Genomic DNA, 14,952 nt, shown 5'->3' on the forward strand with positions numbered 1-14,952 from the left:
TTAAAACATGGAGGACTGGGGAGATGGCTTAGTCAGTAAAGCGGCAGCATAAGAGCTTAAGTTTGACCCCCAGCACTCTGTGAGAATAAACAAGAGCCTAGGCCCGGGAGCTTATGTCTGACCTGGGGGCTCACTGGGCAGTCAGTCAAATGAGATTAGAAAGCTTCAGAGTCAGTAAATGACTCTGTCTCAAAATAAATAAAGTGGAAATTGATTGAGGAAGGGTATCCAACAACCAGCTTCTACATCAAGCACAAACACATGTGCATGTGTATACATACACAAGCAAAGTTTTAACTACATAAACACTTTATACACATATATAAAATATATGTACGCATCACTTCACTGTTAAAATTAATGAATTTTGTGATAAAACGCATATACTATTACTTCCTTCCTTAGAACTAGTATCTCTCACATGTTGATGAAATAAAAAGTTACTAATACATTTGGGAAGCAGAGTCCAGATCAAGTGTCATCTACATAGTGAAACCCTGTCTCAAAAAACAAACAAACAAATAAACAAACAAACAAACAAACACAGGCAGGGCTAGAGCGAGAGGACTCAGTGGTTAAGGGTAGTCACCGCTTTTCTGAAGGTCCTGAGTTCAATTCCCAGCACCCCCATGGCAGCTCACAACTGTCTGATACTGTCTTCTGATGTGTAGATATACATGCAGACAAAGTACTTATATACATAGAACACATAAACCGATAAATCTTTAAAAAATAAAGGCACTAATATAAAAACGACTAGATTAAAAGTATTAATGACTATTCCAAAAATATATTAAAATTTGCATAAGCATTCATGAGAATGTACTTACTATTATTTGAAACCAGAACCAAAAGAACATAGACAGACATTCTTTTCAAATTTGTGTTTGAATCATCATTAGTTAAGAGCCCGGTTAAATCTTGAAATAATTCTGAAGTACACAAAGATTGCTGACAGTAAACTGAAACATAAAATACAATTTTCATTTTAATATAATAGCACAAACCATTTCAAAAATATATTGAACAAAACATAAAAGTTGTCAGACCGAAGATGCTTCTGAAGTAGATGCCACTTAAACTGGCATGTGCTAGAAACAGCCACTTAAACTGGCATGTGCTAGAAACAGCCACTTAACTGGCATGTACTAGAAACAGCCACTTAACTGGCATGTACTAGAAACAGCCACTTAACTGGCATGTACTAGAAACAGCCACTTAACTGGCATGTACTAGAAACGGTCAAATCTATGAAGACTTGATGCATGCTTACTTAAGTAGCAGATTTAAAAAATATTTTAAAATGACATTTATTTATTTACTTATTTGTATGTGCAAACACACAAATGTGTGCACCCACTATGTGCAGACATGCCATAGCACTCTCGCGGATGGGAGAGGAATTTACAGGAGTTGGTCCTCTCCTCCCATCGTGTGAGCTCCAGGCAACAGGCTCAGGTCATCAGGCTTGTTGGCAAGTACCTTTACCGAAGGAGCCAGCTAGCCAGTCCCAAACCAGCTCCAAACATTTAAAATACTCTGGAATTGCCAATAAAATCCTAACCGAATAACAAATGAAAATCATCTCAAGTGAAAAGAGAGGCCAAGTGAGAAGACTAATAGAAAAGACAGAGCAAGGAAAAAAAAAAAAAACTTAAGAAAATTCAGACATCTGCTTCGAAAACAGAGAGACAAAGAATATTTATGATATTTAAAAAAAACGTTTGGAGATGCAAAAGTCTTTTCAAAGGTCAAAAATAACCTGAGGGATGAGGCAATAGCAATATTTAGGAAGCAAACCAGGACAACGGTGCACTTAAGGCCACCCTATGCTGTACAGCAAACTTGACTCAAGACAAAACAAAACCAAAAACAACAAACATCTCCACAGGAAACAAACAAAAATAACCCTAAATAATGAGAGTCAACCAAGTGTGAGGATGCTCACCTTTAAATAAAGAGAAAAAAATTAAAGGCTTATTTAAAATCATTTCAAGCACATAAAGATAACATTTTATATTTTACCATTTTCTTCTGCAATAGATCCTAATGTGTATAAGGCTGCTTCTTTTACCAAGCTCTGCTCACTTGACTTTGCAAGGTTTATTATAAACATCAAACCACCAATTTCCCGGAAATAAATACCTGCATCACCTGTAAGATTTGCAAATAAAACAAGAAATTATATTTACTTCCTTTACTCTGTTAAGGACAAAAGAACCAAATGAAAGAATATAACACACACACTGAGCAGAAGAGAAGCAACCAAGCATACTGATATATTACTGTACTACAAAGCCGAATCAGAGGGGGCTGTGGGCTGCCATGTCATGGCACGAAGTCCCAGGGCTAGTGAGGCCGTCGGAAGCATCAAGAGTTTCACACCAGCCTGGTTTACTTGATGGCATAAGAAGACAGAAAGAGGGGAGGGCAAGGAGGGGAGAGGCAAGCACCATCCCAGAGAACAGGGAGAGGAGGAGGGAAAGAGAAAGGAGAAGGGAAAAAAGGAGGAAAAATAGAATCCTGAATGAAGTGAATTGTTATGTCTTACTGTTTTGTTTACAAACTGAATGAATCGTGATCAAAACTTCCTTTTGTGACAAAGGGTTGCCCATGTGATACTTCAGACATTCCAACAGTAACTTCAGGTCAGTCTTCATTTCTACGGGAGAAAATTTTATTAGTTTAAACACAAAGTTTTCTTTCAAAGAACAATGATTCAAATTCTATTTCATAATTACACATCTTTGAAATGCTTGCTTTATAATCCAATAGAGATATCCTCAAAAGGTATTTTAAATGAACTGGATGAAAATACATTAGAATTTAGAGCATGCTAATGAAGTATTTATGAGGAAATTTATAGTACTAAATACCTGTTAGAAAAAAAAATGGCTCTCAAATCAATGTCCTTAGCTTCTACCTTAAGAAACTAGAATAAGAGTAAACTCAGCCCAAAGCAAGCAACGAAAAACCTATAAAAAAAAAAACAGCTGAAGTCAGTAAGACAGAAAAATGGGCCCCAGAGATGCTCAGTGGTGCAGAGCACTGGCTGCCCTCCAGAGGACCTGGGCTCTAGCACCCACCTGACAGTCCATAACTGTTTATAACTCGACTCCAGGGGAGCTGATGCCCTTCTCTGACCTCACTCGGGCATCAGGAATGCACAGATATACATACAAGCAAAACGTCAATACACATAAACATAAACTTAAAATTAAACAGAGAAAGTGCTTTTAAAAGATCAGTAACACTGATAATTCTCTAGCCAAACAAATGTGGATAAATGAGTACAGACACAAATTACCAATATCAGATGAGACAAGAGTCAGATATAATGGCTCACACCCATTATCCTAGCATTTAGGAGGCTGAGGCAGGAGGCTTTCTATAAATTCAAGTACTACATATTAAGTTCCAGGCCAGCCTAATCTATAGGAAGAGACATTATAATTAAACAACTACCTCAGATTCTGAAGATAACATTTTGCATAACTTCATACAGATTCAATGACTTAGATGAAATAGAAAAAAAAATGCTTTCAAAGGTGTAAATCATCCAAACTCACCCAAGAGCAAGTTACCTGAATAAACCTATATTTATGAAAGAAGCTGAAATCATAGTTACAAAGCTTCCCACAACAAAAACTCTCAGGTGTTTACATTGGACAACTCCACCAAACATTTTCCCCCCAGCCCCTCCACCAAACATTTAAAGAAGAAATAGTATCTAAAAGGTTATTTCCCAATGGAAAAAAAAAAAATAGGCCTCACTATACTCTATGCTGATCTCAGTCTTAAGATCCTCATGCCTTTGCCTCTTCAGTAACCAGAGCACACCATGATCCCTGCTTCCTGACTTATTCTGAGGTTGGCATTATCCTTGAATCAAAACTAAAACATTAGAAAGAATAGAAAACTACAGACTAGCATCTTTCATGTACATATAAAAACATCTAGTAAGATGTTTGAGTAAGCTGACTACAACAATACATTAACAATGCATCATGACCAAGTTAGTTTATCCAAGGAATACAAGGTGAATTTCATATTTGAATGAAAATCAGTCAAGATAACATATCAAATTAAAATCAAATCCTCTTTTACCATGTAAATGACAAATAGGTGTTGGAATAACTTTGTTGTTTTATTTTGTTTTTTTGTTGTTGTTTTGTTTTTTTCCAGACAGGGTTTCTCTGTGTTGTCCTAGCTGGCCTGGAACTCCCTATGTAGATCAGGCTGGCCTCAAACTCAGAGATCTTACTGCCTCTGCCTCCTGAGTGCTAGGATTAAAGGCATGAGCCATCTCTGCCTGGATTGTTTTGTTTTTTAAAGTTTGTATTTCTTTTGTTTTGGCTTTAACAGTATTTTATTATATTTGTTTATTCATTCGCTTATTTATTTGCTTGTTTATTTATGAGGAGGCACATGTGAAGGTCAGAGGATAATATGTAAGAATCACTTTTCTTCTATCATGTGGGTCCCAGAGATCAAATGAGGTTGTCAGACATGGCAGTATGTGCCAAGCCATCTCGCCATTTTTGGCATAAGTCTTGAACTAACATTTACAAGGGGTAAACTTAAAAAAATAAAAAGACATTGTCTTAGTCAGGGTTCCTATTCCTGCACAAACATCATGACCAAGAAGCAAGTTGGGGAGGAAAGGGTTTATTCGGCTTACACTTCCATACTGCTGTTCATCACCAAGGAAGTCAGGACTGGAACTCAAGCAGGTCAGAAAGCAGGAGCCGATGCAGAGGCCATGGAAGGATGTTCTTTATTGGCTTGCCTCCCCTGGCTTGCTCAGCCTGCTTTCTTATAGAACCCAAGACTACCAGCCCAGAGATGGTCCCACCCACAAGGGGGCTTTCCCCCTTGATCACTAATTGAGAAAATGCCTTACAGTTGGATCTCATGGAGGCATTTCCTCAACTGAAGCTCCTTTCTCTGTGATAACTCCAGCTGTGTCAAGTTGACACAAAACTAGCCTGTACAGACATATACTACAAAAATCTTGGATACATCAATCTTTAGTCTTCTATTTATAAAAAATCAACTAGTGTGTTTCAAGTAAGCAATTTGTGATGTAATCTGTCTGAACAATATATGGTACAAAGGTTATTATTGAGTTGACTTTGGGCAACATCCAACATCCATAATTATTGTGTCTATTAACATCATTGGGCTATCAATATCACACTGATAACATGCCAAAGAAAATTTCGAATAAGGCATGGTACTTTTTCAGTTCTGGGCAAATTTTAAGATGTGTTCCTCCATTCCTTTCAGCACATCCTTCTCAGATTTTAAGATTTCCTATCACAGTCTTTTTAGTCTTAGCCAAAGCACCTCCCTAACTATACAATTATCACATTTCCTCTTCACTTAACCTTTTTGGGGGCTGAGTAAACAAGTTCCTTCAATTCCTGAAGGAAATGCACACAATACCAAAAGCTACAAGAAATAGAAGAAAACGTGACTGGATAAACCTAAAATTTAAATTTTTTTGTTTGGGTGTTTATTTATTTTGAAACAGGGCCTCAGTATGTAAGTCTGGCTGCCCGGGAACTCACTATGTAGAGCAGGCCAGTTTTTAACTCACAGAGATCTGCCTGCCTCTACTTCAAAGGCATGTCTTAAAATGCATCACAATGCCTGGCTTAAAATTTAAAACTTTTAAGCATCAAGATACTACACAGAATGCAAAAGCAGCACAATCTAGAAGGAAATATTTTTTCTATTTTTAAAACCTTTTTGGTCCTTTGAGTTTCACGTTGTGTATCCCAAGAAGGAACTCTTTTCAAATCAGATATTCAATCTGGCGTTCATCCCCTGGGACCACACCCAGCACTGCCTAGCAGCTCACAGCTGTCTGCAACTATAATTTCAGGGGATCTGATGCAGCCTTCTAACCTCTGTGGACACTAGGTATGCAAGTGGTTCAAATATACATGCAAGCAAAATACCCAGAGCCATAACATTTTTAAACTACTGTGTTTGGGGGAGGTGGAGGCCAGAAGACAACTTGTGGGAGTTGATTCTCTCCTACTACATGGGTCCTGGAGATCAAACTCATATTGTCAGGTTTAATGATCTCTACCCACTGAGCTACCTCACCAGCCTCCACATGTCTTTAGTCTGGTTTTCATTTACAAAAGACATGGCCTCAATATGGCCCAGGCTGGTCTCAACCTTGCTACATAGCGATGGATGACTTTGAACTCTTTCTCCTGCCTCTATCTCTTCACTTCTGGTTTCCCTCAAACCTGAACCTGGGAGTGGCCTGTCTAGAACAGCAGGGTCTCCAGCAGCCCTCCAGCCATGCTCATTATCTTTGCCTCCCTAGATAGCTTCCCAGGGGGAACTACCTCTCAGCTTTTTTTTTTTTTCTTTTTTTCTTTTTTTTATTTATTTTTCTTTTTTTTATTATTATTAGGTATTTTCCTCGTTTACATTTTCAATGCTATCCCAAAGGTCCCCCATACCCACCCCCCCAATCCCCTACCCACCTACTCCCCCTTTTTGGCCCTGGCGTTCCCCTGTACTGGAGCATATAAAGTTTGCAAGTCCAATGGGCCTCTCTTTGCAGTGATGGCCGACTAGGCCATCTTTTGATACATATGCAGCTAGAGTTAAGAGCTCCGGGGTACTGGTTAGTTCATAATGTTGTTCCACCTATAGGGCTGCAGATCCCTTTAGCTCCTTGAGTACTTTCTCTAGCTCCTCCATTGGGGGCCCTGTGATCCATCCAATAGTTGACTGTGAGCATCCACTTCTGTGTTTGCTAGGCCCCGGCATAGTCTCACAAGAGAGAGCTATATCTGGATCCTTTCAGCAAAATCTTGCTAGTGTATGCAATGGTGTCAGCATTTAGAAGCTGATTATGGGATGGATCCCTGCATATGGCAATCACTAGATGGTCCATCCTTTCGTTACAGCTCCAAATTTTGTCTCTGTAACTCCTTCCATGGGTGTTTTGTTCCCATTTCTAAGAAAGGGTTAAAGTGTCTACACTTTGGTCTTCGTTCTTCTTGAATTTCATGCGTTTGGCAAGTTGTATCTTATATCTTGGGTATACTAAGTTTCTGAGCTAATATCCACTTATCAGTGAGTACATATTGTGCGAGTTCCTTTGTGATTGGGTTACTTCACTCAGGATGATACCCTTCAGGTCCATCCATTTGCCTAGGAATTTCATAAATTCATTTTTTTAAATAGCTGAGTAGTATTCCATTGTGTAAACGTACCACATTTTCTGTATCCATTCCTCTGTTGAGGGGCATCTGGGTTCTTTCCAGCTTCTGGCTATTATAAACAAGGCTGCTATGAACATAGTGGAGCATGTGTTCTTCTTACCGGTTGGGACATCTTCTGGATATATGCCCAGGAGAGGTATTGCATGATCCTCCGGTAGTACTATGTCCAATTTTCTGAGGAACCTCCAGACTGATTTCCAGAGTGGTTGTACAAGCTTGCAATCCCACCAACAATGGAGGAGTGTTCCCCTTTCTCCACATCCTCGCCAGCATCTGCTGTCACCTGAGTTTTTGATCTTAGCCATTCTGACTGGAGTGAAGTGGAATCTCAGTGTTGTTTTGATTTGCATTTCCCTGATGATTAAGGATGTTGAACATTTTTTCCAGGTGCTTCTCTGCCATTCGGTATTCCTCAGGTGAGAATTCTTTGTTCAGCTCTGAGCCCCATTTTTTAATGGAGTTGTTTGATTTTCTGGAGTCCACCTTCTTGAGTTCTTTATATATATTGGATATTAGTCCCCTATCCGATTTGGGATAGGTAAAGATCCTTTCCCAATCTGTTGGTGGCCTTTTTGTCTTATTGACGGTGTCTTTTGCTTTGCAGAAGCTTTGCAATTTTATGAGGTCCCATTTATCGATTCTTGATTTTACAGCACAAGCCATTGCTGTTCTATTCAGGAATTTTTCCCCTGTACCCATATCTTCAAGGCTTTTCCCTACTTTCTCCTCTATAAGTTTCAGTGTCTCTGGTTTTATGTGGAGTTCCTTAATCTACTTAGATTTGACCTTAGTACAAGGAGATAGAAATGGATCAATTCGCATTCTTCTACATGATAACCGCCAGTTGTGCCAGCACCATTTGTTGAAAATGCTGTCTTTTTTCCACTGGATGGTTTTAGCTCCCTTGTCAAAGATCAAGTGACCATAGGTGTGTGGATTCATCTCTGGGTCTTCAATTCTGTTCCATTGGTCTACTTGTCTGTCACTATACCAGTACCATGCAGTTTTGATCACAATTGCTCTGTAGTACAGTTTTAGGTCCGGCATGGTGATTCCACCAGAGGTTCTTTTATCCTTGAGAAGAGTTTTTTCTATCCTCGGTTTTTTGTTATTCCAGATGAATCTGCCCTTTCTAATTCGTTGAAGAATTGAGTTGGAATTATCCAACACCCATTCATGATAAAAGTCTTGGAAAGATCAGGAATTCAAGGCCCATACCTAAACATGATAAAAGCAATCTACAGCAAACCAATAGCCAGCATCAAAGTAAATGGTGAGAAGCTGGAAGCAATCCCACTAAAATCAGGGACTAGACAAGGCTGTCCACTCTCGCCCTACCTATTCAACATTGTACTTGAAGTCCTAGCCAGAGCAATTAGACAACAAAAGTAGATCAAGGGGATACAAATTGGAAAGGAAGAAGTCAAAATATCACTTTTTGCAGATGATATGATAGTATATATAAGTGACCCTAAAAATTCCACCAGAGAACTCCTAAGCCTGATAAACAGCTTCAATGAAGTAGCTGGATATAAAATTAACTCAAACAAGTCAATGGCCTTTCTGTACACAAAGGATAAACAGGCTGAGAAAGAAATTAGGGAAACAACACCCTTCTCAATAGTCACAAATAATATAAAATACCTTGGCGTGACTCTAACTAAGGAAGTGAAAGATCTGTATGATAAGAACTTCAAGTCTCTAAAGAAAGAAATTAAAGAAGATCTCAGAAGATGGAAAGATCTCCCATGCTCATGGATTGGCAGGATCAAAATTGTAAAAATGGCTATCTTGCCAAAAGCACTCTCAGCTTTTTAAAAACTTCTCAAAGCCTGGAGTAGTGATGCATGCCTTTAATCCCAGCACTTGGAAGGCAGGCTGAGTTCAGGTCAGCCTGGTCTACAAAGTGAGTTCTAGGACAGCCAGGGCTACACAGAGAAACCAGTGAGGGGAGAGGGTGGCAGCAAACAAACAAACAAACAAACAATTTTGAACTCTGATGTAGCCTCTTTGGCCCTCATTATAAATCAGCTAGCCAGGCAGAAAACAAATTCATGGTTTAATGATGTCTGATCTGAGAGTTAATTAATAGTTGTTGAAACTAGAATAAAGGAACCTAGTTTTCCCTGGGCAGGCTAGTAATTAATTAAAGTGGCACTATGTGGCAAATCAATGCCAATGAAGCCATTGTACTGGCCAGTTTTGTGTCAACTTGACACAAGCTGGAGTTATCACAGAGAAAGGAGCCTCCCTTGAGGAAATGCCTCCATGAGATCCAGCTATAAGGCATTTTCTCAATTAGTGATCAAAGGGGTAGGGCCCCTTATGGGTGGTACCATCCCTGGGATGGTAGTTTGGGTTCTATAAGAAAGAAAGCTTAGCAAGCCAGGGGAAGCAAGCCAGTAAGTAACATCCCTCCATGGCCTCTGCATCAGCTCCTTCTTCCGGACCTGCTTGAGTTCCAGTCCTGACTTCCTTTGGTGATGAACAGCAATATGGAATTGTAAGCTGAATACACCCTTTCCTCCCCAACTTGCTTCTTGGTCATGATGTTTGTGCAGGAATAGAAACCCTGACTAAGACAGCCACTGTACCTTGTAAACTTACTGTTGTTGATGTAGTATGTAGTTCAATTGGTAAAGAGCTTGCCTAGCACCAACACAGCTCCAATTTCAATCTCTAGCATCATATAAACCAGGTATTACTGCAAATGCCTATAATCCCGGCACTGGGGACTTGGGACAGGAGGATCAGAAGTTTAAGGCCATCCTGTGCCTTAAACTTTCACACTCTATGTGAAAGCCTGACACAAAATAAAAAACCAATTTTGACAGTGTAGACAGACACAAACATATTCATCTGCATTTCTGACAGTACCCTTGCAATAGTGAGCCGCCATGTCTAGGGAAATCTTTTATATTCTGCCAATAAATCTACTATCATATGGATTTATTATTATTTCAAATAGAGTCTCACTATGTAGTCCTGGCTGGCCTAGAAATATGTAAACTAGGCAGGCCTTGTATTCAGAGATCTGCCTGTCTCTGCACTGTTAAGTGCTGGGATTAAAAGCATGAGCTATCATACCCAGCTCATGTGGCACTCTAAGTATCAGCATGACTTTCCCATAATTTCTGATGTCAGAAAGTATATTATAGGCACTGTGATGGCTTGTAAATGCTTGGCCCAGGGAGTGGCACTATTAGGAGGTGTGGCCTTGTTGGAGTAGATGTGTCACTGTGGGTGTAGGTTTTAATATCCTTATCCTAGCTGCCTGGAAGAGTTTTCTCCTGTTTGCCTTCAGAACAAGATGTAGAACCCTCAGCTCCTCTTGCACCATGCCTGCCTGGATGCTGCCATGTTCTCACTTTGATGATAATGGACTGAACCTCTGAACCTGTAAGCCAGTCCCAATTAAATGCTATCCTTATAAAAGTTGCCTTGGTCATGGTATCTGTTCACAGAAGTAAAACACTAAGGCAGGCACAAAGCAGGTGTTCACAATGTATGCTGTGGTATATTATTTTCCTTTAAGTTAATATATATCATCTTGCAAGGAAGCTCTTTTTTTTTTTTCCGAGACAGGGTTTCTCTGTGTAGCCCTGGCTGTCCTGGAACTCACTCTGTAGACCAGGCTAGCCTCGAACTCAGAAATCCACCTGCCTCTGCACCCCGAGTGCTGGGATTAAAGGCGTGCGCCATCACGCCCGGCAAGGAAGCTCATTAAGACCCAGGATGGTGGTGCATACCTTTAATCCCTGCATTAGGGAGGCAAAGGCAGAAGGACCTCTGGGAATTCAAAGCCAGCCTGGTCTACATAGTGAGTTTAAGGTCAGGCAAAACTACATTAAGAGACCCTATCTCCAACAAAACAAAACAAAACAAAACAAAACAAAACAAAACAAAACAAAACCAAACCAAGACAAGGCTCCTTAACAGTTAGGAAGTAGACCACTTAGAAGCTTAAGGAAGTCCCTGACGCTAATCTGACATGCTGGGCCCCTCCCTCCTCATATATAAGAGGTAAGGACTGCTGAGGAGTACTCTCAGACCAAAAGAATTGCTTCGAAAAGGCTCAGACCAACTAAACTGCCTGGAAAAGACAGAGAACAACTGAGCTGCCTGGAAGAGATACTTTCCAACCTTAACAGCTGCTTGCAGGTTGTGCTATGTGTTCCAGGTTCCCCGCTTTCATGAGCTGGGGTAGGCTTCTGATGATACAGCTGCCTGAGTCATTTCTGTTTCTGTAAATAACTCTTCATTCACATGCTTTGTATGTAGCTCCAGTAAGCTTACTGGCTTACCAAGTTGGATTTGGTGGTATCCTTACTTTGGTCTGTTGAAAAATCCCTATCTGGGGTAAGTAGATGTTTGTTCGTGTCCTCTCAGAATAATGTCAGAACATATGTAAGTTGATGAATGATTCTTTTGTTTTCTAGATGTTTGTGATATATGTATGTGTGTGTGTGTGTATATATATATATATATATATATATATATATCTCACAAACATACATGCATGAATATACCCACAATTATACAACTATAAAATACATAAAACTAATGTAACTACATGTTTCATGGATTCTCACCTTGTGTTTTCTTTGGCTTCTCACTTTCCATGCTTGTCTTTTTCCCTTATATTTCATCTATAAGATAGGGCATTTTTAGTTAGATCAGCTTCTAAGAAATATTCTGGCCCATATGCTTGTTTCAACAGCACATATACTAAAATAGGAATGCTACAGAGAAGATTAGCACAGCTCCTTCATAGGAATGAGACACAAATTCATGAAGCAGTCCACTTGTTTAAAAAAATTTAAGGAATGAAATATTCTGGGCATGACGGTGCATGTCTGTAATATTCAGGCAGGAAAGGGAGTGGAAGAAGAGTCCTGAGTTTGAAGCCATTCTGAGCTACATTTAAAGTTCCAGAAAAGAAAGGGCAAGGGGCCGGGGGGGGGGGGGGGGGAGCAGGAGCTAAAAAAAAACTCTCTCAAAACCAACAAGCAAACAAACAAAACCCCTCACAAACTCAAGAGGGACAATCCCTGGGATCTACATTGTAAGCAAAAACAGACTCTCATTGGTTAACTTCTAACCACACATGTGCTAACCCGTACATGCATGCACATACATGTACATTCACATACACACACAAATAGATGTCATTAAAATAAATAAATAAATGTCATTTTCAAAAGGTTAAATAATTATAAAATGTCCCAGCACTTGGGAGGCAGAGGCAGGCAGGATTTCTGAGTTCAAGGCCAGCCTGGTCTACAGAATGAGTTCCAGGACAGCCTGGGCTACACAGAAAAACCCTGTCTCAGAAAAAAAAAAAAAATTACAAAATGATACTTAAAAATATAAAAATATTTTATATAATATTATAAAAATAGCTCACTTCCCAAGTCAAAAGTATGTTCCCACTCAAGCAATTACGAAATGTTTTCAGTAGTTTTGTGGGTACAAATCATCACTAACAATGAGATTGTAAATTTTTTTTACCCTGATCTCACGGGGCGGGGGTAAGTTTTTACATAACAGGACACACCATCCTTAAAGGGTTTACTTAATTTACTCTCCAAACCAACAAGGTCAGGTGCAAACGTTACTAGGAAGACTATTAGAGAACATAAATAAGAAAACTAGTTGATTAGTGTTCTGCACACCTCTTTCATCCTGGGTATGGGACTCAAGGTAGAGTCTATCATTAAACACTAGGTCAGCCCCTGAAATTCGCTACTCTAAAATTGGTCACATCAAAAGCTTTGTGGGGGGAAAAATTCTACATATCTCCCTTCCCCCAAGAGAGACAAAAATATCTTCCTGGGTGGGGCTGGCAGAGATGAAAATCCTAGCATTCACTTCCACTTGTAAGTTGTCCGTCCGCCTTGGAATCCTACACTGTGGAAGGCACCCTCTAACGGGAGCAGAAAGGCAAGCACGTAACGTGCACTATCAACTTTTCTGCTCCGAGTGTGACATAAGCCATTCAGGTCCCAGGGAATAGAGGGTCCCAGGAACCAGTTGCTGTACTGGATGGATAGGATATGGGGCGCACACCCTCACGGCTCGCCCGGGATTCCCAGCCTCCGGGTCCACCGTCTTTCCGTGGGTTATGGCTCCCTCGCTCTCGCTCCAGGCTCCGGAGGCCTGGCTCACCTAAAGAGCTGGAAGAAGGAACGCCTGTGAGGAGGGCAGGCAGGCCCACGACTTTCCTCTACTGCTCTCCGCGGGGCACCATGCACGCCTCCCGAGCCCGGCTCCGGCGGACCTCCCAGGAGCAATCGCCCAGTTCCCAGCGTCAGCTGCTGCTGGGCACGCGCTCCCGTCCTCTTCCTCCCAAACCGAATCCCCCGTGGGGGCCGCCGCTTTCCCCGCCCCGGGATCCCGGGGAGCAGCCCGGACGCACACAGCCGCCCGACTGGGCAGATGGGGACGACCTTTTCCCCCTCACAGGTCGTGGGCCTGGCGCCAGCTCAGGGAAGCCCCTGCCCTCAGCTCAATCCACCTCCTCAGGTGAGCCAGGGAAGCGGGCCACGCCCGCCACCACAGCTCCGCCCCAGGAGCCGACCACCGGAAGGCGGGAAGCCGAGACCTTGGCCTCTCCACCCTGGAACCCAGAGCCCCTGTCAGGCCCACACCAGCTCGTCCCTGTGGCAGCCTAGACCACGACGCCTGACTGGGTTTCCCACGCCCGCGCGCCAGCCAGGCTCACATCCGCTGGGCGGGACTTCCGGCCGCACACCTGTCCCACTGGGCTTAGCCCTTCGCAGCTGTAGAGCCATCAGTGGGCAGAAGGTGATCAGTGCGGGATGCCAGGTTTTAGATGGGAGAAAGTGACATGATGAGGGTAATATAACTTAGTATTTAGGACTTGCGTCTCGGAAGGGTCTTTGCTCCCTCCTTGACCTTGCCTGACGCCAGGCTTTCTTTGGTTGCACTGGGCATTCCGTTGACTGGACACCCTCCCTGGGTGAACTCCAAAATCCTTAGTTTTTGGTTCTGGCCAAGCCAGCTTCTCATTGAGTAGACCCAAGAGCCCAGAGCTCTGAGTCTTAAATGTGTTCAAGGTGTGCCCTATAATTTAGTCCTGTCATACGTCCCAACAGAACTCTTCCCATGGGAGTGTTGGGAGATGGAAGTACTGTCAGAGGGCAGTTCCTGCTCTGACAAAGTCACTTGATGACACAGCCAAGCAAGAATGATACAGGTTTTCAAGAAATAAAATCCCTATGAGCCCCCTCCCTCGCCTCTTGTCAGCTATAACCCAGGTTCTCACATAGGAGACTGCCTTTGAGAACTGTTCTATAGCAGGCAATTTAGGGCCTTAGGATAACGAATCACACACACACATTCGGCCTCCCAGTTTGGATTTCTAGTTTGTTACTTTTCCTCACCTTCAGGAACTTTCCTTCCCATCTAACAAGCTGCTAAATGCTATTATTCCAATATATTATTCAATAAAAAGAAATTTAGGGATGGGGCAAGCCCATAAAATTCAATACACAGGTATAGTGACAAACCTTTAGGTATATATAATGAATGACGACAGCACAAGGGAATGGTTTTGTCCTGATAAAGCTCCGAAATGCTTCTTTAAAAGTTCTACTTTAAATAAGTAATGATCTTAAAATGTCCACAGCTAAAATCCACATCTTAAGTTCATTAAGATAATTAATTTTTTACT

General features: G+C 41.4%; 1 protein-coding gene and 1 non-coding gene across 11 annotated transcripts in view; one reads left to right on the forward strand and one right to left on the reverse strand.

Moving 5' to 3' along the window:
* Positions 1-13,946, reverse strand: part of Terb1 (telomere repeat binding bouquet formation protein 1) — a 63,170-nt gene extending 49,224 nt beyond the window's left edge. For 4 of the 10 annotated variants that reach the window (XR_003947307.1, XM_011248403.2, XM_006531094.3 and 1 more), the window contains exons 1-5: positions 13,425-13,610; positions 11,849-11,905; positions 2,552-2,662; positions 2,026-2,154; positions 831-962 (exon numbers count right to left, since the gene is read on the reverse strand). Coding sequence is in view for 8 of the 10 variants with exons in the window: in XM_011248403.2 (XP_011246705.1) it covers positions 831-962; positions 2,026-2,154; positions 2,552-2,662; positions 11,849-11,879 (403 nt within the window). In the remaining 2 variants the exon portion in view is untranslated. Of the gene's footprint in view, positions 1-830; positions 963-2,025; positions 2,155-2,551; positions 2,663-2,876; positions 2,976-11,848; positions 12,430-13,325; positions 13,611-13,860 lie in introns of those variants that run through there. The other 6 variants (NM_180958.3, XM_006531096.2, XM_011248404.2 and 3 more) reach the window with 6 other exon arrangements.
* Positions 11,961-12,067, forward strand: Gm22148. The gene has a single exon (XR_003947659.1). It is a non-coding gene; the product is annotated as a U6 spliceosomal RNA (small nuclear RNA).
* Positions 13,947-14,952: the final 1,006 nt, after the last annotated feature.

Source organism: Mus musculus, chromosome 8 (genome assembly GCF_000001635.26).
Source record: "Mus musculus strain C57BL/6J chromosome 8, GRCm38.p6 C57BL/6J".
In the NCBI taxonomy this organism is placed as follows: Eukaryota; Metazoa; Chordata; class Mammalia; order Rodentia; family Muridae; genus Mus; species Mus musculus.